Below are 25546 nucleotides of genomic sequence, written 5' to 3'. Positions count from 1 at the left end.
GAGGGTGGTCTGAAAAGTTCTCGGCCTAACAATGAAAAAAAAAAAAAAAAATTTATAATTTCAAACTTATTTTTCAACATAATCTCCCTAAGGACTAATACATTTACTCCAGTGATGCTCCAGCACCATTATCCCATCACTGTAGTGGTTCTCAGTAAGATCTGCAAAATACCACTCTACAGCTGCAATCACCTCTTGATTTGAAGAAAGACACTGACCAGCAAGGAAGAGTTTTAGTTTTGGGAACATCTGCCCTATTCCCCAAATCTGGGGAGTAGGGCAGATGTTTCAACAATTCATAGTGCAGATCCCTTAATTTTCCCATTTTGGCAATGGGAAAATTAAAGGATCTGCACTATGAATGCACCTTTGCGGGCAGGTACATTGTCCTGATGAAAGATGATTTTTTCTTCTGCAAACTGGGTCTTTTCTCCTGAAATTTTTCGTCTAGTCTGGTTAAAAGATCGGAATAATATTCCCCAGTTATTAATTACCCTTTTCAAGATAATTAATAAATGAAATGCCTTTAACATCCCAAAAGACAGATGTCATGATCTTTCCTGCTGATGGAACAGAACATTGGCTTGAACACTGTTTTGTATAAAGGTAATTTAGTGTTTTGACTAATTTCTCTCTTATTCCATATAAATTATTCAGTTGACTTCCAACTATACCAGCTTTGTTGATTCTGTTATCTATTTCCATATTTAATTTACCATCTTCACTAAAAATCATGCCTAAGTAGCTGAAATGGTTTACTTGTTCTATAGGTTCTCCATTCACAATGCAGCTGATATTTTCAGTTTTTATTTTCATGCTTCTACCTATTTTCATTGTCTTTTTCTGGTTATTGCTGACCTTCATATCATATCTATTACAACAGTTATTCAATTTAGTCAGGGAATCTTGCAGACTTATGGCGGATTTATTTAGGAATATAACATCGTCTACATAAAGCAAAGAGCTAAGATTAACATCTCCAATTTTGATATCAGGTTTAATACCACTTTCCTTCATAATGTGATCCATATAGATAATGAAAAATAGGGGATAATGTACATCCTTGTCTGACAACAGATTTTATATTAAAACATCTTCCTTCAATTCTAACTGCTGACTTACAACTCAAATGATGTGTTGAAAGATCTAATTAGTAATTTCCAAATGTCACATAAAATCATTCCTTGGTTTTTGTTGAGAGTGCTTTGTGAGTGGATTATCATCGTAGCGTTTTTGATGTTGTGGGCATTGAAGTTGTCTTCTATGTAAGGCATGGAGCTCTTGTCCCATTCAATATTGTGAAAGAAATGGAATTCCAGGTCTGAGCTGTCTTCTCTGTTGTTACTGACATCTCCAGTATGCTCCTTTTGCCTTATTTCTAAACTTCTAGATGTTTCCTCTATGTAAGTAAGGTCACAAGGAACATGGAACATTGTAAACTCCAGGATGTTTGTTCAAAGGATTGTGGTCCTTAGGTGAGCATAACAGAGTTCATACAGTCGCAATGGGATTGAAGGCCACTCTTATGGCGTGAAATTTCAGGAGATTGGCGATTTTTAGATCTTTTAACACATCAGACTTTAATTTTTCTGCAAACTATCATGCACACCTGCTGAACAATGGCTGTTCCCGTGCCAGCTTCCACACTCTATATGTGTTTCTGTTTTTACTTTTATTTTTGTGTAATGCCTTATATATTCAGTTTTAAGTTATGTAATGATTCATATTTACCACTTATTGTATATTTGTTTGTTCTTTCTAACCCAGACAAAGCTGCTAGCTTGTGCCGAAACTAAGGTTTAACCACCTTACTGGCCATTATGGATCAAATACGCATCCTCATACACTTCGTATCCATCATATATTTCAATGTAATATCATAATATTACAACCTATACACCCAGTGTTAGTTATTTTTGTTACATAAGAAACCTACATTTTTTTTCTTTTGAACATATAGACAGCGAAACATGTTGAGGAAATACATCTAGTATAAATAAAAAAAACAGATACGAGTTAAAACTTGGTTATCTATTATTGATGTACAACCTTTGTCAGCTTTGGTAATAATTATGTTCTTATGTTCTAGAGCAGTGTTTCTCAAACTTCATATATCTGCGGACCCCTTCTTAAATTTTCATTATTACCAAGTACCCCTAATTAATTAATTCAAAAATAAATTAATTAAAACAAATAAAAAAAAAAAAAATCAGCTAACGCCTTTTTATTCCCGTATACGAGAGTAGGCGAGGCCATTTAGCCCTATTTAACTTTTGGAGACTGAGTGGGCAGTTCAATCTCCACTGGTACCCAATCAGAGACAGATGGCCCAAAGCTATCACTAATTAAGCGGTACGCAGTGAAGAGAGAGACGGCTCAAATGTGCCGCCATCTCGTGGTCCCTAACCCTAACACAATATATTTAATGTCTGAAATAATGTGGGTTCTACGGTCGATTTTCTTGAGTTTACAGGACGAAAAACCCGAGCTTCCGGGAGGAAAAACCTGCTTGCCCGTGCCAGAGATCGACTAACTCGGGAACCGGTCGAAAAAAGGCTTAGAAAAACTTCCTCTAGTCGCCGACTAGACTCGAAATGAAGTCTTCCTTCGTGCGGTCAAGCGCGATGGAGTGCAAACGCCACATCCACTGAGCTACACAGGCTTCAACAAATAAATTAATTAAAATTAATAAATTAATTTAAAATATTAAAAAAATAAATATCTATTTTATTTGAATTTATATGTTCATGTAAACAAAAAATATAATTTATTTTTAATAGAACAAACTTTATAAAGATACTATAAAGTTTTACTTACTTGAAATAATTTATCACCAATGAGAAGAGTGAAATTGCTTATGGTGAGATAAAATTTCAGCAAAATTTGGCTCTATAGTTGTTAATTTCAATCTCAGATGCAGTTCGACATCTATAATGCGATTTTCCTCTTCTTCGTCTTAATATCTACAAGGGCCTAAAATCCAACTTCGCACAGATATGAACTTGGAAATAGAAAAATGAACCTTAGAGCTTTATCTGTTAATTCAGGAAATTCATTCTGTATTTGTAGCCAAAATGATGATAACGTATTCTCACTGTATTTATTTTTTAGGAAACCATCAGTAGCTAGTTCTAAAAGTTGTTCTTCTTCTATTGACGATAGATCCTTTGGCATAAATTTGTTTTTGTTGAAAGGGTATCTTATCCACTCAATATTAATGTCCAATTCAGGGAAATACTTTTCTAGATTCATTTATAAGCTTTTTAAATGCTGCATGATAGTGATTTTCACATCATCATCAATTTGTTCATTTAAACGTGCAAGCAATTCATGAAGCGATGGAAATGCATCAAATTCTCCATTACCAACCCGCTTTTGCCATAACTTCATTTTTGCCAACGTGGAATTCACTTTATCTTGGACATGAAATATAGAAATTTCCTTGCCTTGTAAAGATAAATTAAGACTATTTAATACAGCAAATATATCTGCTAGGTATGCTAATTGACTGAGCCATTTCCAATTATGTAAATACTTTTTCAATTCAAACTTTTCATCAAGAAAAACTTGTAGTTCATTCTGAAGTTCAAATAAATGAGTAAGAACTTTTCCACGAGAAAGCCAAAGAACATCGGTATGGAAAAGAAGTTGTGTATAGTTGCTTCCCATTTCTTTGCAAAGTTGAGAGAAAAGTCTGGCATTTAGAGGACAGCTTTTAATATAATTTATGATTTTTACAGCTTCATCAAGAACTTTTCTTAGGTCTGTAGACATATGTGTAGCCAAAGCCTCCCTGTGTATGCAGCAGTGTGTCGACTTTGCATTTGGTGCAACAGCTTGAATCCTTGAAACAAGCCCTTTTTTAGATCCAACCATGGATTTCGCTCCATCCGTGCTTATTCCAATACAACTTTTCCAATCAAGCTTGTTTTGATGCATAAAGGTATTTATGCTGTTGAATATTTCTTCTCCTGTTGTATGTTCTGGCAAGGGTTGGCAATATAAAAGGTCGTCATGAATTTTTTGATTTTTTTCATACCTAACGAACACTAGAAGATTTGCAAAATTTGTAATGTCGGTGGATTCATCTACCTGCAACGCATAATAACGACTCTTACATATATCGGATAACAATGTTTGTTTTATATTTTCAGCCATTTCAGTGATTCTTCGATGAACGGTACTATTTGAAAGACAAATCCTATCAAAAGATCTTTTTGCATTATCTCCGATCATAATTTCCGCTATTATTTTTGCTGCAGGCTTGACCAAAATTTCACCAATTGTTTCTGCTGCACCACTTTTTGCTATTAATAGCGACACACGATATGAAGCTTCTAAAGTCTTCATTGTTTTCACCTCCTGACACGATCGACATCACTTTTTGAGATTCTTTTAAATTTTTTAGTTTATTTTGAAAAAATTCGACAGGTTTGTCCTTGCATTCATTATGTTTCAATTCAAAATGGCGATTTAAATTACATGGTTTCATGCTTTCATTTTTTAAAGTTTCACCGCAAATTACACACAATAGAATAGGTTCCTCTTCATTTCCCATCCATGAAAATCCACATTTCAATTAATTTATATCGTACTTATGAAGTTTTCTCATCTTCTTCCTAGTTGGTTCTTAAGAGATGTCAGATGACACACACTTATCAATTTCACTTGATCCAGATACAATATCAACATTTTCTTGTTGCTGACAGCTACTTATATCTACTATGTTCCTCTCTTTTGCACATTTTAAAAATCCAGTCTTTAACCAGTGATTAAGAATTTGAAAGCTAAAAAAAAATTACCATATTTAACGAACAGTCCTTCAACAAATGGCTAGTGAAAGCAGAACTCGAAACAGACAGCAATGGTAGGCCAGTAGAGATAAAGCAGCTATGAAGACGTCCATATGATTGGTGCAGTATTAACAAAAGATCGCGCTACTAATTGACAAAAGCAAGCGACAGTTCAGTTGAAATGCTAATTCTCTTCAACCGAATTCCTTATATATAATATCTGAAACACATTCACTATATATTTCTTAGTTTCAACACGTTCACTCAAACAAAACCATATGTTGCCGGTGCACCATATGGTTTTGTTTGTCTACTATACAGCATTTTATGTGGGAGGGGTCATGCGATTCATTAGTTGCGTTTTTACCCAGTTGTCTCTAATTGCACTATTTGTTGAGAAACATAATACACAGCCTGCACATGTCTCTGTACCTTATTCAGTGATACAATAGGAACGTTTTACGATCTCAAACTTAAATTTTATTCCATGTGTTAATGATGCATAGCCGAAAATTGCCACGGACCCCCAGGGGTCCGCGTACCACACTTTGAGAAACACTGTTCTAGAGACATTAAAGCCTGAAAAATATAAAACTTGGTCAAAGTAAATGACATAATATGTAATATATTTAAGCAATCCCTAGTACAAAAACACACTAGAATCAGACTATATAATCTCTTTTCAAAACCAACTCTACTATATGGAAATGCAACATGGACCATTAAAGGAAAGATGAAAAACGAATTCAAAACAGCAGAAATGAAGTTTCTCAGAAAAACATCTGGATATACCAACTGAGACCATAAAACAAATAAAGAAATTTTACAATCCCTGAAAATAAAACCAATTAATTACTACATAAGATAGTATAAACAAAAATGGATAGATCATTTAAATCGAATGGACAGCAGCAGACTACCAAAAATATTTTACAGATACAAAATAAGTGGAAAAGAAGAATCGGAAGAAAGAGATAGCATGAGACCGGAACAGGTCACTTGGCCTAAGATCCATGTTAGGAAGAAGAAGAAGGATTTCTTATTTTACACAAGTTATGTAAACTGCTTCAAAAATTTAATTAGTTTAAAATATTTCATAAAGTTCTGAAAACTCGGCATCTATAACATAATCCGTTTCATGTCATAATTTACGCTATATCATGAAAATTCTCACAATGGACTCAAGTGCTATCGAGTTAGATACAATGAAGGATCACTAGTATTTTTAACCTCTATCTCCAAATATGAGTCGAATTATCTGGAGAAGGTTCTACATGTATTTAAAGCAGCCGGTTTGTCATTCCTCTGCTCTATATACTGTGAGAGTTCATAGTGTTTTACTCCAATAGACGGCGTTCCCCGAAATCAATTTTCCTGTTCTGAAGGATTTGCAGTTTTTGTGCTATATACCACATTGGTTTGGTTTGTCTTACCTCCGTATGAGACCAATTTCAGTCATTTGTAAAACTCTGTATGAAGGTGCCTCGTGTCATAGACCGAAACATAGTAGATCTAGTAACGTATAAATTCAAACTACTAGCTAATTCTTAAGCAATTATAATTTTTGCAATTGCACTGTTTCTTTTATACTCTATTTCTGCTTCTAATTGTTTTGGAATTTAGCCATTTCTGGTAACTGTGCTTTTTGGTTTTCATTATATTTTCCATTTCTTTGTTCCAGTCTCGTAGTCCTCTTTTTCTAATCCATTTGTGCTTTATTCCTAAGGTTTCTGTTGCTGCTTTTGTGAGAATTTGTTTCAAATTTTCCCATTCATCTTCTATGTCACTTGATTCATGTGTGGTTTCTGTTTTTAAGTTTGTGCATTTTTGATATTGTAGTCTAACTCGAGGATCCTGTAATGAAGAAATTTTGTAGCTTGGCTGGTAAGAATTTTCAATTCTGTGTGTTTTTAGCCACTTTGGTTTAAAACGAATTTTTGCTGATTCCATATAATGATCAGAGTTTAATTCAAAGCCTCGATATGCTCTTACATCTAAAATTAACTCCGCTAATTTAAAATTTGTGATAATGTAGTCAATTATTGATTTGTATCCTCTGGCTGACCAAGTATATTTATGTATTTCCTTGTGTTTAAACATTGAATTCATTATTCTCATATTATTACAAATGACAAAATTGCGCAATCTGCGACCATTTTGATTACATGTATCTTCGCTAAATTTACCTATGTTTGTTTTGTATTTTTTGTTTCCTATTCTGGCATTTAAGTCTCCTGCTAGCAGTAAATAGTCAGTTTTGTTTGTTTTATCTATGGCATTCTGTAATTCTTTATAAAATATATTACTGTCTTCTTCTTTTCCCTCTTCTGGTGCATATGCACCAATTATTGTTATGTGGCCTCTTAATGTCTTGACTCTAATTAGTCTTTCATTCACATAGTTGTAATATACAATATTGTTCTTTAGGGATTTATGTACCATAATCATTGTACCTGCTTTTGCTCTTTCTTCTTTTTTTATCCCACTGTAGATTTGTATATAGTTGTTTGTTTCTTTTGTACCTTTTTGTTTTTTCTTTGTTTCTGTTACTATACATATCTTTATGTTAGCTTGGTTTAGTTGTTTATCAAGTTCTTCTTCTTTGTGTGAAATGCTTCTCACATTCCATGTTGCAATCTTCATTATGTGTTCCTTTTTCCAATTTCGTTTACTGTTTCCTGGGTTGTGGTCTTTTCCATGACAGTCCATCCGGCTTTTCTTTGCATGAAACTTGAAAGTATTTTGAATTTCCCCAGGGCAGGTTACTAACCTGTCGCTGGGTAAGTCCAGTGGTAGGGCTGCTACCTAACGCCTCTGGACAGGCAGATCTAACAGCATTTACTCTGTTAGGATGTTAAGGTTATATCGCCCAAGTTCTTAAGTTAGATGCAGTTTTTACAAACCCGGCACAAACTGTCGTCGCTTGCCTGGCGAAGAACAAATATGTATTGTTGAAGGAAGTAGAATGAAGAACACGATGTAGGTGTGCATAACCTTGACATCGTGAAAGGTGATAAGTGAGCATATACAAGTGATGGAGCTCTTTGAGTGTACCTAGCAAGAAAAAGGAGTCTAATGGAGCAGGGAAGCCACTTGTAGGTGGTGTTTCTTGGCATAATGTAAACACTCACGTCCTCTGTTATCAGGCAGAGCTGATTGCAGCTGTTGCTGAGGATGTGGCTCCACTATAAACGTTGCTTTTAGGGCACACTTTCTTCACATGTAATCTTAAGATGGGTGCTCCAAGATTATCAGTAAGGAGAAGAACTGTCTCGTGAAGGACAGATGGACACATTCAGAAAGGGAGTGGAGGCTCCCAATTTCGTTGAGTTTCTGTTAATCAAAGTGAGTTCTGTAGCGCCATCCTGTTCTCTTATGCGCTTGTTGGTATGGGGATTTAGAAAAGACAGAAAAAAAAATCTTTCTCATCCCTTAACTTTTTTTTTTTTTTTTTGTAGGCTAAAAGAATACCACCGATTCTCATACAACAAAATGCTACGCTATAAAGAAATTCACTGGGGAAACGTTTCTGTCTTCATTTCGACGGAAACGCCAACTTCAATCTCTAAGATAACCATGAATGTGATATGGTGATATTATTTATTAAAGATAATTATTTTTTGAAACATGTAAGAGCTAATTCCCGTTAAACATAGAGGGATTTTTGTTCAAAAAATTACGAATGTCAAATGTTTTAGAAATATAAAAAATATTTAAGTATAAAAATCTATTGTATTTATTTTATAAATATGAATTTTAGAGAAAAATCTTCTATGAGTAGTATAAATCTTAGATAACAAGAGTTAGCAAAGGCCACCTAATTTTTCAATATATATAAATATAAATAAAATATAATCTTAGAAATCAAAAGAAATGAAATAAGATTAAAATTAATTCAGTTAACTTTTCTAATTGAATTATTAAAAAATACATTGAGATATATTTTGAGTTGAGATATATCGTAATTTATTAATAAATATTTTTTATTTATATTTAATTGAAATTTAAGTATTAAAACTTAATATTATTTTTAGATTATTTTTTAATTGGATAGGAAGTTAGTAATGATGTAAGTTTTTCACGTAGTACTATCATATCATATCATAGGTATGACAGTGAAATGTTTAAAAGGAGGGCTATAATTACAAATGACTTTATGCGTGGGTTATGTATGACGAGTGGTGTGGAATTTGTGGATGTGTGGAGTGAGTTTGATGGGTGAAAGGATCTATATAAGATGGATGGCTTGCATTTGAATGGTTACGGTGTAAGAAGACTTGAGAAAGTGTTGCTGAATGTAGTGGATGTGCAAATTCAGGGAAACTAGATTTGTTAGGGGGGGGGGAGTAGAGATACAGTCCTTATGGAAGCAGTTGAATGTAAGAATGAATATAATATGCCAGAGCAAATAAGGACAACAAATCTGAGTGGGATAGTTAATATAAGGCATCAAGGTAGGGTTGGGGCTAATGGGGGTCTTAAATTCATGTACACTAATACTAGGAGTATTAGGAACAAGAAGGAAGAGTTTTTGGCCATGGTTGGCACTTCCAGTCCACAGGTTATAGGTATTAGTGAAACATGGCTGACTGTAGATGATATAACTAGTGGGATTGAATGTGATGGGTATAGTGTGTTCAGGAATGACAGAGAGAATAAAATGGGGGGAGGAGTATTATTGATGATAGCTGATGAGCTCCAGCCAAGGAGAATAGAAGTTGAATTGCAGGATAGAGAAAAGAGCACATTTGAGGCCATTTGGTGTGAGATTGTGGCTAGCAGAACTAAATATACAATTGGGTGCTGCTATAGACCAGGTGATGGAAAAGATGGTGGTGACAGTATGCACAAGCAAATAGAAGAAATGGGTGGAAGGAGGGCGATTATTATGGGATATTTCAACTATGGTAGCATTGATTGGAGTGAGGAGAGGACACACGGGAGGAAGGAACTGGATTTTATGCGGTTATTAAGGGATAACTATCTGCGATAGCATGTAATGGAAAATACTAGGGGTCAGAGAGTGCTTGACCTAGTAATTACATCTGAGGATTTGGCTGTAACAAATATGACCACATTGCCACCAATCGGTGAGAGTGATCATAGAGTCTTAACTTGGGAGGTGGCTAAAGGTGTAGAATTTTCAATTAAGACAGGGTACATGTGGAATTATCAGGCTGGAAAGTATGACAAACTTAGGAGTTTGATTGGTTCAGTGCCATGGCATGTACAACTGCAAGGACTAGAAGTTGATAGTGCATGGGAGGTAGTTAAGAAGTGCTTGCATGAAGCAATGGCTGACTGTATACCTAGAGTCCGAATAATAAATCAAGTAGGGGTTAAATGGATGAATAACACCATTAAGCTTGAGTTGCAAAAAAAAGAAACAACTATGGAGGGAATTTAAGGAGAAGGGTGACCGGCAGGCACATGAACGGTATAAAGCGCAGGCCAGAAGGGTGACGAGTGTGGTAAGAAAAGCAAAAAAGGATTACGAAAGAACATTGGCCATGAAGGCTAAAGAGAATCCTAAACAGTTTTTTAGATATGTAGCAAGTAAAAGGAAAAATGTACATGGCAGATTGATTTTAAAGAATGCCGATGGTAGGGAGGTAACTGAATCAGTTGAGATAGTTGAGTTACTGAGTGAGCACTTTGCAAAAGTATATCATCCAGGTGGTGACATTGCAGAAATGAATAAACCAGTAGATTATACGGGAATTGTGGTTAATGAAGTGGAGGTGAGTAGTCTATTGCATAACCTCAATGTCAATACATCTGTGGGATTGGATGGTATACCAGCTCGTGTTGTACGAGAAGCAGCTAAAGAATTGTCAGTACCCTTGACCATTTTGTTTAATTTGAGTCTCGGGTCTGGGTTAGTCCAGAAATGTGGAAAGAGGGGAAAATAGTTCCACTGCATAAAGGTGGTTCCAAGACTGCTGTAGTAAATTACTGACCGATTAGCATATCAGGAATCATTGTCAAGGTCTTAGAGAAAATAGTCAAGAGGAAAATACAAGATTGGATAGAAGAAAATGGGATACTGTATTGGGGACAGCATGGTTTTGTGAAGGGTAGGTCATGCCTCAGTAACTTGCTCACGTATTATAACACAGTGACGGCTGAACTGGATAAGGGTAATGGGTTTACGGTGATTCTACTGGACCTTGCCAAGGCCTTTGACAGGATTCCACATGGAATTCTAATCAGTAAATTGCAGCATATGGGAATGGACATAGGGTTGGTGAGATGGATAGGAGGGTGGTTGACGGAGAGATATCAGAGAGTGGTTTACTCGGGAGTAGAGTCCACAAGACGGCCTGTGACTAGTGGTGTGCCACAAGGATCTGTTCTTGGACCACTGCTGTTTAATTTGTTCATAAATGATATAGGAAATGATCTGAGAGGAACAGTTCATTTGTTTGCGGATGATGCGAAGTTGGGTAGGGCAATAGTGAATGCAGATGACGTCAAAATTTTGCAGGATGATTTGGATAGATTGGAGGTCTGGGCTAAGGAGAATGGATGTCAGTTTAATGTGGCAAAATGTAAGGTTATGCATTTTGGGGTGAAAAGATTGGCGGCAGTTTACTGCATTGGTGGAACCCTGCTCCAGGAAATTGATGAGGCATGAGATTTAGGAGTGTTGGTAGATAAGGAATTGAAATTTAGGGGACACATTGCAAAAGTGACCAAAACAGCTCATCAAATCACTTGGTTGCTGAAGAATACGTTGACAAGCAGAGACAAGCAGGTTATTGTTCCTCTGTATTGAGCCTTGATAAGACCCCATCTAGACTACTGTGCTCAGATTTGGTCACCTAGGTTTCTTCTTGATGGGGAAAAGGTGGAGAGGATCCAGAGGCGAGTGACCAAGATGATAGCAGGTCTGTGGAATGAACCGTATGAGAACAGGTTGAGGATTTGTGGGTTGCAAAAATTGGTTGATAGGCGGAGGAGGGGAGATATGATTGAGACATTCAAATTACTGAAGGGTTTCTATAAAATTAATTCAGAAGATATTTTTGAGAACAGGGCTGGTTGTGGGAGGACTAGGGGACATCCATGGAAACTGGGCAAAAGTGTGGTTAGTAAAGGTGTTAGAGCTGGGTTCTTTACTTTTAGAGTAGTGAATGAGTGGAATACGCTCCCTGAGTCTGTGGTGGATGCTGTGACAGTGAATGAGTTTAAGGCGAGATATGATAGATACTGTATGAATGTCAAATAGTTGTGATGAATATGATTTGGGGCCTCCCTCGATGAGTCTAATGACTCCCTGGAGTTGCCCGTAATAATAGTAATAATATCCTGTACACATCTTGAGGGTACGTCAGGAATTTGATGATGATAATGATGATGAAACAATATTTAGTTAAGTAAAATTCTTCTTCCTTTCACGCATTAGGCCTATTGGCTGTTGCGGGGCTGTCTTAAGCTCTTCCAAGCTGTATTCATCCCGAGGATAAGGTCTAAATGATAATGTGATAACAGTAAAATGGTCTATGCTATGGTCTATCAAAAAAATGACTGCCTTAAACTTTTTAAATTTTAGGAAGTTATCCTAAACAATACTCCTCACTCACGTATTTCATAAAAATTATTAATTAATTATTTCAATTTTATTTTATTCCTTGAAACTGGCATTAGTAATTCTTGCTTTCTCCTCTAAATTTTCAAAAACGCCTCAAGTGGGCTAATGAAGACTTGTTCAACTCCAAACTCACAGAACATTTTTTTTTTCTTCCATTCAATACTAATGTAGATGGAGTTATCCTCCAGCAGTTGATAGCGCATATAATGTCAGGTGCTTTTAATTTAATTGTGTTTGTATCATGGTAAATAATGTATGTATATAATGTATTAAAAATGACTGACACGTAGCCAAAACTACAAAAATAAATAATAAATTATTACTAACAACAACCTATAAATCGTAGATTACTTCTTCAAGTTTCATTTTATTAAGAAATATATATAAAAAAAATTAAAATATATACATACACCACCACACATTCCTGTTTGACCAGATGTTTTGCGGCTACCTTTCTCCCAAGGTTCTAAGTGGTTTACCTAGAATTTCATTAACAAATAATCTCTGAATAATAATTATATTGCCAGTTTTGCAAAATCAATTATGATAATCTAATTTGTATCTAATTCTTGACACTGCAAGGTAAAAGAGAAGGGAAGGAATAATAATAATAATTTGTATCTGATAAACTAACAGTTAATAAAGAACTTAAAAATATAATTTCATGAACATAACATATGTGGACCAATTCACTAAAATCATTGCTAACCAAGCTGATATACATGTTTTTAATAATTAATAACAACACGGGTTTATAGGCTCCTGCAAAAGAATGGTAGTATTCTAAATATAATTTTTTGTTTAATTTTAATTATTATCAACAGTTAAACCAAACTGTTGATGATAATCTAAGAGAACTGTTAAAAAACTCAGTTTTCTGCGTTCGCATGATCATCCCATTCTAATCATCATTAAATTCACACTGTGTAGCCTCAAAAGTACATATCAGAAATCAGACGATTAGAATGGGAATGGACATAACATTCTGTACAACACTCAAAGGCTCTACAGAATATTACGATAATATTACATGCAATGGTTACATCATTACTAACTTCCTATTGACAATTTTCTTTCATATTAGTTAACCTGTTATCTGCCATCATCATCACCAAATTCCTATCAAATATGTACCCTCAGAGGTGTACAGGACAGCATGATAGTACTACAAAAAAAAGTTACACCATTACTTCCTATCAACAATATTCCTCCAAATTAATCTCTTTCAAGGCTCCAATATTATCAGATCTTATATTTCTGTATTCTAAGGCACTTTTTACTGTATCAATTCACATAAATCTTGGGTCTTTTTCCTGACATCCCAGCAAAGAACACTTGATTTGCTAACCTCTCTCTCTCTCTCTCTTTCCCATTCTGTTAAAGTGACCATACCACCTGAGATTAACTCTGCTAACACATTCCTGAACACTATCAATGGCAAGTTCTTTCCTACTATCCTGATTTTTAATATGATACTGCCACTGATGCCATCTGTCCACTCTTGTAATCTTTCTCAAAACTCATATCTGTAGTCCCCAGTCTTTGATCAAGCATTTAATTTCTAACCCAGCTCAGATCAATAAATTAAAATTGGTTTAAAAACCATCTTCTAAACAGCTAGTTTAGTGTTTTAACTAATTTCTCTGTTTATTTATTTGGTTGACTTCCCATACCAGCTTGGCAAATTGAATATGGGCAACAGAATTAGAAATCTTCATAAAAGTTATGCCTAAATAGCTGAAATAATTTATTTATTCTATAGGTTCTCCATTCAGAATGTAGCTGATGTTTTCAAATGTTCACTAAAAACATGAACTTCCTATTTTCATATCCTTTTGCTGATTTTCATACCAAATTTAATAAAGCAGTTATTCAATTTAATTAGGGAATCCTGTAGATTTGCACTGAATTTATTTACAGTATGACATCAATCTGCACCAAGAAAATTGCTGAGATTAACATCTCCAATTTTAATATCAGGTTTGATATCAAATATATGCTATGCACTGCTTGATATAATATCACATTTACATTATATAACTGTAGAGTTTTGAACAGCTTTTCTCTTGACATCCTGTTGTATGCCTTTTCCAGACAAAACAAATACAGATCCTTGTTATATTTCTATGATTTCTCATCTACTTGTCTTAAAGTGAAACACTCATCTTGACAATCTCTATTTGACCTGAATTCAGATTGTTCTTCTCCAAGTTTTCCTTCTGCAATTTTTTTTCAAACTTTTCTCAAATATGCTTTCATAAATTTTACTACACAGGACAGAGCTCTATGCTACTAGGCACGTCCCTAAGGCTGCGGATCAGAGAAAATCCATTGGATACAGTGGACAACTGTGAGCTGTGAATAAGGTAGGGCACCAGCCAAATAAGAAGTAGTGGTGTTATCAGCGTGAGGCAGAGTGTTTGTGTGGCAACAACATTCCTATAAAATAACTAAAACACCTCATAACGACAATGCGACATAGCGAGTTGTGGGCTGTCGTTAAAAAGCCCCTAGTCCTGATACATCTATCAGTATGGATGCCAGAGCCCTAGTTGAGCAGAATTCCAGAATAGATACACATGGGCAAGGTTGACACGATCAACTTCGTTGCCCAAGTGGCTGCAGTAAAGAAGACAAAGGGAAACCATTCTACTACAATAGTAGTAGACTGCCCTACCAAGCTAATAGGGCAACTACCAGCCTCAAGTACAGATGGAAAAGGAATGTGCACCCTTAATCACGTCAACTGTTGAGAGACAATGATAGCCAAACTGATCAATTTCTCAACCAAACAACAATTCTATCAAGAAACAAGTTAAGAACTCTTAGGAAAATATTAAGAATAACCTGGAATGTTCATAGTCTCCTGCAGACAGGAAAATTAGATAGACTCCAGGAAGAAATGACCCTTTTAAAGATCAAACATTTTAGATCTTGCTGAAACCCACTCGAGAGGATTGGGGCACTTTGGGACAAGAAAAAAAAACATCTTCTTCTCTGGTTTGCAAAAATTTAACACTAGAGTAGCTGAGATGGTTGACAGCAACACAGCAAAAGGAATATTTGGTATTAACTTAATCAGCGACAGAATTATGACCTTTAGGATTAATGCAAAACCTCTACTGATCACATTTTTTTTTTTTTTAGTTTTATGCTCCTACAGCTGAAAGTGATGAGGATACATTGACATTTTCTACAATGAATTAAATAGAGTCTTCAGAGGAATACCAAATAAGGATATTGCAGTACTCCAAGGAAGCCTAAATGCCAAGGTTGAATGTAGAAATGATGGCAGAAAATGTATGGGAAGTATGGACTTTGTGTGTTCTTTCATTGAGAATGAAATATCTATCATGAACACATTTCTCCAACAGCCAAAAGAAGACTTTACATCTGGAGGTCCCCTGGAGACAGATTTAGGAATCAAATAGACCAGGGCTTCCCAAACTTTTATAGGCCGAGACCCACTTTCGAAAACAGTAATTTTTCGCGACCCACTTGCTTGTAATGCATATTTTAAAGGGAAGGGGGAGAGTTGAATAAAAAATATCATTTTACTATTTTTAAATTTTTTATTGAATATACTTAATTAACATATAAATTTATTAATCAGATACATAATAGGTGCATGTGAAGAATGGGATATTATTTTCCATTTTTGCTGATGACGTCTTTGAAGTCCACATTGATATGTGTTATTTTCACACCCAAGGTGTTTAATAATTGAAGTTTATTTCAAAATTTGTTTTTAATTCTTATCATTGCCAAAAATCCAACTTCACACATGTATGAAGTAGTAAAAGGAAGCAGCACTCTTAAAGCTGCAGTAGAAAGAGACCCACCCAAAATCAGCTCACGATCCAAAGTGTGGGTTCTGACCCACACTGGCAATCTCTGAAATAGACTACTATAATGATTAGAAAAATATAGAAAACTATGATACAAAACTCGAAGACTTGTCTTGATTCATTCTCACTACTGAAGGTAGAATCCATTTAAAACCATAAAGAACAAACCTGTAAACAGATATGATTTTACCAGAATCCCTGAAGTACGTAAGAACAAAAGCAAAGATTCCATGAGGTCTTACAACATGTAGAAATTATCACATCAGATGAAATATGAAGTGGTATCAAAAAGTTGAGGCTAGCTCTGTTTACGAGAAATTATTTTATTTATCTATGTTTACACACTATCACCTTCAAAATAGTCCCCTTGCATATCAATACACTGCTCCAAGCATTCTTACCACTTCTGGAAGGTGTTCTGGAAGTCATCTTTTCGAAGCATGTCAAGCACCTTCTGCGATTCGCGCTGAATCTCTGCAATGGTGTCAAAACGGTGACCTCTGAGCTGGATCTTCATCTTCTGGAAGAGGGTAAAGTCTGCAGGAGCCAAATTTGGCGAGTAGGGGTGGGTGCGAAAGTGAGATCATGTTGTTTCTGGCAAGAAACTCACGTGTGAGGAGCTCGGTGACAGGGTGCACTGTCGTCATGAAGCAATCCGGTTTTTCGTATGCCACAGATCTGGTCGCTTTTGCCGAATGTCCCCCCCCCCCAGATGCCTTAAAACCTGCCAGTAGATCTCGCTATTGACGGTCTGGCCCCTGAGGACGAATTCTCGATGCACAATGCCGCGAATGTCGAAAAAGTCGAAGAGCATGCACTTAGTCGAGCTGCGGATCTGCCTCGCCTTTTTCGGTCATGGAGATGATGGGCTCTTCCACTGTGAAGACTGTTGCTTCGTCTCAGGGTTGTACCCGTACACCCAAGTTTCATCACCGGTAATGATCCTTGACATGAAGGATGGGTCATCCATGGCACACTGATGGAGTTCTTGACAGACTTTGCCGCGGTGTTCCTTCTGCTCCTGGGTCAGCAGCCTGGGGACGAACTTGGCAGAAACACGGCACATGTTCAAATCAGATGTGAGGATTGCCTGGACTGTTCCGTATGACACACCGACAATGGCAGCAATGTTGTGGACTGTTCTCCAACAATCCTCATGAACAAGTTGCCAAATGGTTTTGACATTTTTGGAGGTTGAGCTCATTGAAGGTCTTCTTGATCTCTCATCGTCTTCCAGTGATGTTCTTCCGCTCTTGAAGCATGCGTGCCACTCAAAGCACCTCGAATGATTCATTGCAGCATCGCTGTAAACTTGCTGAATCATGTCAAACGTCTCTGTAGCAGATTTGCTCAGTTTTATGCAGAATTTCACGTTTGTTCTTTGTTCTAACTTGCTGTCCATGATGAAATCGCAGATGTGGTAACGCAGGTGGTCAGATTAGCATCAGTTGCACAGCTCCCGATGTACACTGGACGATGTCTTTTGGCATACAGACTTATGAAGGTAGGTGTTCGCTGTGACTGTGCATGCAGCCTTGTGCTGCCATCTGTTGGCGTGTTACAAACCTAGTCTCGAAACTTTTTGATACCACCTCGTATACTAGGTCAAGACAATCTTGACTGAAACAGGAAACTGTGATATACCAAAAACAAGTGGAAAGAAAAGTAAGACTCTTTCAAGAGAAAACACTTGATGTGATCAAAAGAAAAAAATTAAATCCAGCGGAATGACAAAGGAAAATAACAGAAATTATTATAAAGAAATCTTGTTGGAAAGATAAAGAAACACATATCAATAAAATATGTAAGAAGATTGTTTTATGATGTCTGCATGAGACTCAAGGTTTCTCCTTTCAAAAATCAAAGCACTCCATTTTAGAGAAATAGAAAGAATACTGTGAAGATTTGTACAAAAATTTATATATATCAGATAATGAATGTTTGACATAAGCATGGGAAAAGGAAAGTAATGCTGAGATTATGCAACTAAGCTGGGTTACTGGCATCTGACAATTGAACTGACAATCTTTATACCAATCCATAAAAAAAAAATGAAGCACCAAAAATGTGAAAATTATAGGACAGTAGCAAGTAAAATCATGCTCTATATCACATATGGGCAACCGGATCTGGCCCTAATCTATTTCAACGAAGTTTGTCTGATTCATGGTGGGAGAAAACATTGCGTGTTCTACTAACTCACATTAAGCTGACGTCATATGACTTGCACAAAACACACTACGTTTTCTCCAACCAAGGTCTCTTTCTCACTTTGACTAGCGGCGTGTGTGTGAACATGTTACAACGTATCAGTTCGGTACTTGCGTTGGTGTTGTGCTTTGTTCAGTGCCTGCATTCATGTTGTGTTCTGTTCAGTGCCTGCGGTGTAGAAGACAGTTTTGTTTGACATTTCTGAATATCGCTTATAAATTTGGGACAATGTCAGGGGTTATTGCAAAAAAAAAAGAAAAGTAGATGCAGAGAATCATCAATTTCAAGACAACTGAACGGAGGATTATTATTTTATTCTGAATAAAGGTTTGCCTGTATGTTTGCTGTGCAACGAATCCGTATCCGTCAAGAAAGAATACAACTTGAAGAGACACTTTACTTCGAGACATTCGGATCACCCAAAAATTGATGGACAACCACGAAAAGATGAAATACAGAAGTTGAAGAAGAACTTGGATACCCAGCAGCAAATGTTCAACAAGCAAAGAAAGCAGCACCACAGCATTGTCAAAGCCAGCTTTGTGGTAAGCGAAAAAATCGCTAAGCATTCTAAGTCATTTGGTGAAGGAGAATTTATCAAAGAATGTCTGCTGGATGTTGCAAGTATAATATGTCCTGAAAAGAAAAAAAGACTTTGAGAATATTCGTTTGTTGAGACATACTGTTCCGACAGATAGAAATTATGGCTGATGATATCAAAAAAAGTTTAAAAGAGAAGATTGCTAGATTGGAAGCATTTTCAATTGCTTTGGATGACAGCACCGATGCCTCCGATACAGCACAACTAGCAATATTTATTCGAGGAGTTGATGTGGATTTCAACATCACAGAAGAATTATTGGCGCTCGGCCGTTAAAAGGAACAACTACCGGTGAAAATATATTTGAAACAGTCAACACAGTCTTTGAGAGATTTGGGCTTAAATGGAGTTCATTAACTGGCATATGCACTGATGGAGCCACTGCAATGGTTGGTGCACAGAAGGGATTTATTGGAATAGTTCATGAAAGAGCAATAGAACTACAGATCCATCTGGAAAATGTAACAAATTTGTTAACATTTGTTCTAACGATACAGCTCTGACCACAGAACTCAAATATCAGAGCCATACGTTCTTGGTCAACGGCTATAATCCCTACAAAACAGATAAAATACTATATAGTCACATTACTCTGCCCTCCCCTAATACACAAGAACACAACATGACCATTTCTATTCCTTATGTCAGAGGTACATCAGAAAAGGTAGCCAAAGTATTGATGAAACGTGGCCTTTGCACCACTTTCAAACCTCATGTCAAACTAGCAACTCTGATCCGCTCATCTAAGGATAAACTTCACCCTTTAGCACACCCAGGAGTGTATGAAGTTCCCTGTGACTTGCCGTATTATGGGCAAACAGGAAGATCAGTTAACATCCGCCTGGAAGAACATGAAAAATGCATTCGCTACTATTACTACAAGTCAGGACTGGCAGACCACGCGTTAGACACTCCTTCACACAGGATCAGATTGAAGAAAATGAATGTGCTATTTAGGAGTCGGTACAGAGCTGAAAGATTATTTTTTTGAGTCAGCAATGGCTTTGAAGAATTCTTCCAACCTTAACAAATATGGCTGCATTAATTTGCCAAAAATTTGGGAGACTGTTATCCTAAGAGAAATTCCCGCATAGCTGTTTTTTTTTCCCAGTTAGAGGGCACCAAAAAATAGGACTTTAGTAGATCTTTTGTCCATTGCAATCATATTGTTTCACTCACTGTCGCGTGTACAAGTGTGTTGTGCTCTGATGATGCTGAGTTGAAATTCAGCAAAATATAAGTAGTAAATAAAACATCTCTTTGTTTATAATTTCAGTGTTGTTAATACCGTTAAAAAATAAGTCATAAATAATCGTCAACACCTAAGCTTATCTGTTAGATTAACAAGAAGGTAAAGCCATAATATATCTATAGACTTTAATGTGGATATTTTGAATACATTAAATCAAAATATCACAGTGTAAGTACAAAGTACCATTTCAAAACATTCAGTTACTTTCCACCAAAAAGGACAAATGCATGTGTTCTCCAAAGAAGCCCATTATACTTGAATTCTATTTATTTTTAATGCAAGTATGTGCAATCAAAATCCAATTCGATTATACTGTTCATGGTAATTGGATGACTAACCACAATAATTAATATCCCAATTAATGTAATTCCAAAAATAAAAGGGAGGAGAAAGGGAAAGAGTGGAAGAGGTCAGAGAGGATTATAGAGAGAAAAAGCGAGAAGCCAAAAGAGTTGTTGCACAGGCGAAGGCCATGACATATCAAGACCTTTATGATCAATTAGAAACAAAGGAAGGACAGATAAAGATTTATCGATTGGCAAAATGTAGAAATAAGGCAAAGGGCATCGTACATGTGAGGCAGATCAAAGACTCTGGAGGAAGGGTATTAAGGAAGGATGTGGATATAAGAAACAGATGGAGAATATACAGAATATACTTTGAAGGGCTTTTGAATGAAGAAAATGTAAGGACTCACAGAGAAGATGGGGAGCCTAATGAGAGGATGGTGCAGAACATTAGTAGAGTGGAAGTGAAGGAAGCCGTAAAGAGGATGAAGAATGGAAAATTGGTAGGTCCTGACAGGATCCCAGTGGAGACATGGAAGGCACTAGGGGAAGAGAGAATTGACCTGCTGTAGGACCTGTTAATAAAAGTTTGTCAACAGGAAAATATACCTGAGGAATGGAGGGAAAGTACTCTTGTCCCTATCTACAAGAGTAAAGGGGATGCCCAAGACTGTACGAATTACATGGGAATAAAGTAAATGTCCCATACAATGAAGACCCTAGAGAGGGTTCTTGATGGAGGACTGAGGAAAGAGGTGGAGATTGCAAAGGAGCAATTTGGCTTCATGCCTGGTCAATTGGCAACAGACGCTATCTTTGGGTTAGGACAGATAATGGAAAAGTTTCGAGAGGAGCAACAGGAGCTACATCTGGTTTTTATTGATCTGGTGAAAGCTTATGATAGAGGGCCAAGGCAAGAAGTCTGGAGATGTTTGAGAGAGAAGAAGGTACCGGAGAAATATGTCAGGTTGGTGCAGGAGATGTACAGAAATGTGAAGACAAGAGTTCGAACCTGCCTGGGAGAGAGAAAAAGTTTTCCAGTGACAGTTGGCTTGCATCAAGGGTCAGCATTAAGTCTGTTCCTGTTTAATATTGTGATGAAGGTGGTAACGGAAGAAGTGAGAGAAGATGCGCCTTGGACTATGTTGTATGCAGATGACATCGTGCTCTGTGCAGAATCAAGAGAAGTGGCAGCTAAACTGGAAAGTTAGAGGAAAGTACTGGAAGAGAGAGATATGAGACTGAGCAGAGGTAAGACAGAGTATATGTGTGTTGCAAAGTGGATGGCAGCCAGGAGACAGATCTAGAGCTGGAAGGAAATGTCATCAAGAAGGTCAGTGACTTTAGATACTTAGGTTCAACAATGAAAGAGGATGATGAGGCTGAGAAGGAAGTGGGATGCCGGATACAAGCAGGATGGAGGAACTGGAGAGAGATGGCTGGAGTGCTATGCGATAAAAGGGTACCGATCAATCTTCAAGGCAAAATCTACAGGACAGTAGTGAGACCACAGTTTCCATAGCTATGACGTATGCTATGGAAACTGTGGCCCTGAGGAAAAATAACATCAGCAGGATGGAGGTAGCAGAGATGAGAATGCTTAGGTGGATGTGCAGTGTAACCAGAAAGGATCGTCTGAGAAATGATTAAAATGATTATGTAAGGGGAACGGTGAAAGATACGAACTTAGGAGCAAAGATACAGGAGGCAAGGTTGAGATGGTTTGGTCATGTGATGAGGAACGCGGAGAGAGAGAGGAAGAGTATGTGGGAAGAAAGGTCATGCAGATGGATGTGCAGGAGAAGAGGAAGCGCAGACGGCCAAAGAAGAGATGGTGGAAGGGGACTTGAGGATTAAGAACTTGGATGTGGCTACAGCCCAAGACAGGAAGTTGTGGAGGAGACTCACCATAAACAGCGACCCTACTTAGGTGGGAAAAGCTGCAGAAGAAGAAGAAAGGGAAAGAGAAGTAAAATGATAAATTAGTAAAAAAGCACAAGTAAAAAAAAAAATAAAAATAAAAAAAACTTTGTAGCTGCATGAACAACATGTTTTATTGCCAGAAAAACATCTTTATGTAATATATACACAGAAAGAACTAATCTAATACCTAATGGATAAAGACTACATTTTCCACTTATGATGGGAATGCAAGTCTTATATAACATGTAACGCACGCACGCGCACACACAGAGAGAGAGAGAGAGAGAGGAGTGGTTATTATGCTTAATAAATAAAAGAATTTTAATATTAATATCCAAAAATACTTACATGGTAATATATTTCATCGATTACTTCATGGTATGTTTTTAATGCATAAAGATTCACCTTGAAATACGATGATGATAATATATTTGTAAGAATCATGTTGTTCAAATTCATTGTTTTTTCATTTCCCCATAATGGCAGGACATTGTTTTTTTTATCAACAGCACCTGGGGCCATGCTATACAATAACAGTTCTAAAAAAAATATATAAAAAAAAAAAACATTATATACACTGTCATTAAACATATCTACATATAAGCATTAAATAGTATCTCTGCCACATTATTCCAACTGTAACATAATAGTTGATATACAGCTTAAACAGGATATCAGGATTGTCAAATAGCTCAATATGTTGATTTATATCAAATCAGAAAACAATGCTTGTGACACAATTTAATGAAATAATTACAACACAGAGGAATAATTAAACAGCAGGTTTAGTTGTTTCAATATTTTGTCTATCACAGAGACATCTTCAGGAATACAACGTTAAAATTGCAATAACACATGAGAAACAAGAAGTAGAGAAGAAATGAAATTAGAATGAAAAAATGACTAAAGAAAAAGAAGTGCAGTTTGTTAATGTGTGGAATAAGTTTGAAGGACAAAATGAACTGTATACATAGACTACATTTGAATGGTTTTGGTGTGAGACATTTGGAGACTGCTGTTGGAAGGGAGAGTGAATCTGAGGGAATGAATAGCAAGTAAGAAGCAATGCAAAAGAGCAGGAGAGTAAGGAAGGAGAGATTGAAGCGGTGCTTTTAAATGGAGAAGTAGGTAGCATGAGTGCAGAGAATGAGAGAACAAGTGTGTAAGACAAACAGGGAGACTCAGAATGGACAGGGGAACATGGTGTGAAAGGTTGATGCTCAAAGAGAAGTGAATGTGTGTGTGCGAGTGTAGACAAGAAGGGAATGGGAGGGCCTGGGATGTAGGAACAACTGCTATAAAGAAAGTTCTGGGAATGGTAAAGAGGAAAAGAAATGGCTTGAAGAAGGTATGGAGAAGTCACATTTAATAAGTGATATCAGTGAAACTTGTTATAGATCCAGAAATGAGTTATGTTTGCATACAAATGCTAGAAGTATCAGAAACAAAGGAAATTGGAATAAGCTAGACATGGTTGGATGAGGATGACATCCTGACAGGAATAGAGATGGAAGGGTATGATGTTTTTTGTGAAACATCATACCCTTCCACACAGAAAAGGTAAAAAGGAAGGTGGAGTGCCACTGATGATAGAAAAGAGTTATAGCCATATAAAGTAGAGATGCGTGGTGGTGGTGTGTGTGTGTGGGGGGGGGGGTAATAATGGCAGTTGTTTTGAAGCAGTATGATGTAAGACAGAGGTGAACAGAATAAAATCCTTAGTCGGATGTTGCTATAGACCTGGTAATGTGGAACAAGTAAATAGGAAAAGGGCGATTTTAATTATGGGAATATAGACTGCAATAACAAGATAGCAACCAGAAGTAAAGAAAACGAATTTCTCAAGTTTTAGAGGGATAACTACCTCAGACAGCACACAAGGATTGAGGGTGTTGTAGTTGATCATCTCATTAGAGGATGTCATTATAAATGAGGTGTCAAATCTCATTTATAATAGCAGAAATTCAAATCTCACCGCCTGAGCAAGGGGGTAAGAAGCAGGTTGTATGCATGGGGAATTGTGAATAATTGGAATACGTTGGCTGAGAGAGAGTGTGGCGTCTGCAGAGAATATGGATGTATTTAAGGCACGTTATTATGAGCTGTGTCTATGACAAAGGGACCTCCCGCGACGAGTCTTTGACTCAATGGGGATCTGGAGATAATAATAATAACAATAAAGACTTATGCGGGGGCACCCTCTATAAATGCAATATCCTTCATAAATCCCTCATATGACTTTAGTCTTTGTACATTCTAATTTCATTTCTTTCACTTACTGTTTCTTGTATTGTGTGTTATTAAAATTTTAATATTGTATTCCTAAAGCTCTCTGTCACAGATATTCAAACTAAACCTGCTGTTTAATTATTTCTCTTTGTGCTGCAATTATTTCATTAAATCATATCATGAGTGCAAACCAACACCTATGCCTAAATACTCCTTCAGAAAACAATGCAGATTTTTTTTAAAGTGAATCTCACTTAAACTTATAATGAAATTGATAATGGCATTGTTTCAATACATTTCAGGCTTCCAGTAAACATTGTGGCAGTCTTGCACCAGATGAAAATATCCTACCACCTAAAAAGTGTTCGCATAGCATTCAAACCCACAAGCTAATGACTAAATAGTGGATACATTATCCACTGTGAACTAGGATACAATGAAATATGTATACAATGCACTGTTATATTATAGAAGATATTAAAAGCAGAAAACATACATATCAAATGCAAAATTGTTATGAATTTAAAAAAATTTAAAACTGGAAATAAAAAAGTTCACTCTTTGAAGAAGCAACTGGGCTTACGCTAATACCTCACATGAGTGTATAGAATATGAGTAACTCAAACCAAAATTCATTCTGCAAGCAGATAGGCATAAAAAATAAAAATTCAAATATAGAATGTTCTTGAATTCAGCAGTCAACAAAAATGGCATATTAAAACAGAATGTTGGTTAATTTCAGCTCTACCATAATTCAGCAATTTACATAAAATGCAAAAAGGCAAACTAAAGATTTTATAAAGAAACT

The 25546-nt window shown here is 36.4% G+C and overlaps 1 protein-coding gene across 1 annotated transcript in view; it reads right to left on the bottom strand.

The window, feature by feature from the left end:
* Window positions 1-25546, bottom strand: part of LOC150110705 (uncharacterized) — a 146122-nt gene that overhangs the window by 99410 nt on the left and 21166 nt on the right. The window contains exons 2-3 of the mRNA XM_090395837.1: window positions 22858-23048; window positions 12798-12866 (exon numbers count right to left, since the gene is read on the bottom strand). Of these exons, the coding sequence (XP_090251963.1) occupies window positions 12798-12866; window positions 22858-23031 (243 nt within the window). The 5' untranslated portion in view covers window positions 23032-23048. The remainder of the gene's footprint in view (window positions 1-12797; window positions 12867-22857; window positions 23049-25546) is intronic.

Source organism: Typopeltis vanoorti, chromosome 1 (assembly GCF_054136105.1).
Source record: "Typopeltis vanoorti isolate ZY-2024b chromosome 1, IOZ_Tvanoo_1.0, whole genome shotgun sequence".
NCBI classification, from domain to species: Eukaryota; Metazoa; Arthropoda; class Arachnida; order Uropygi; family Thelyphonidae; genus Typopeltis; species Typopeltis vanoorti.
This window is presented reverse-complemented; position numbering and strand designations above follow the sequence as displayed.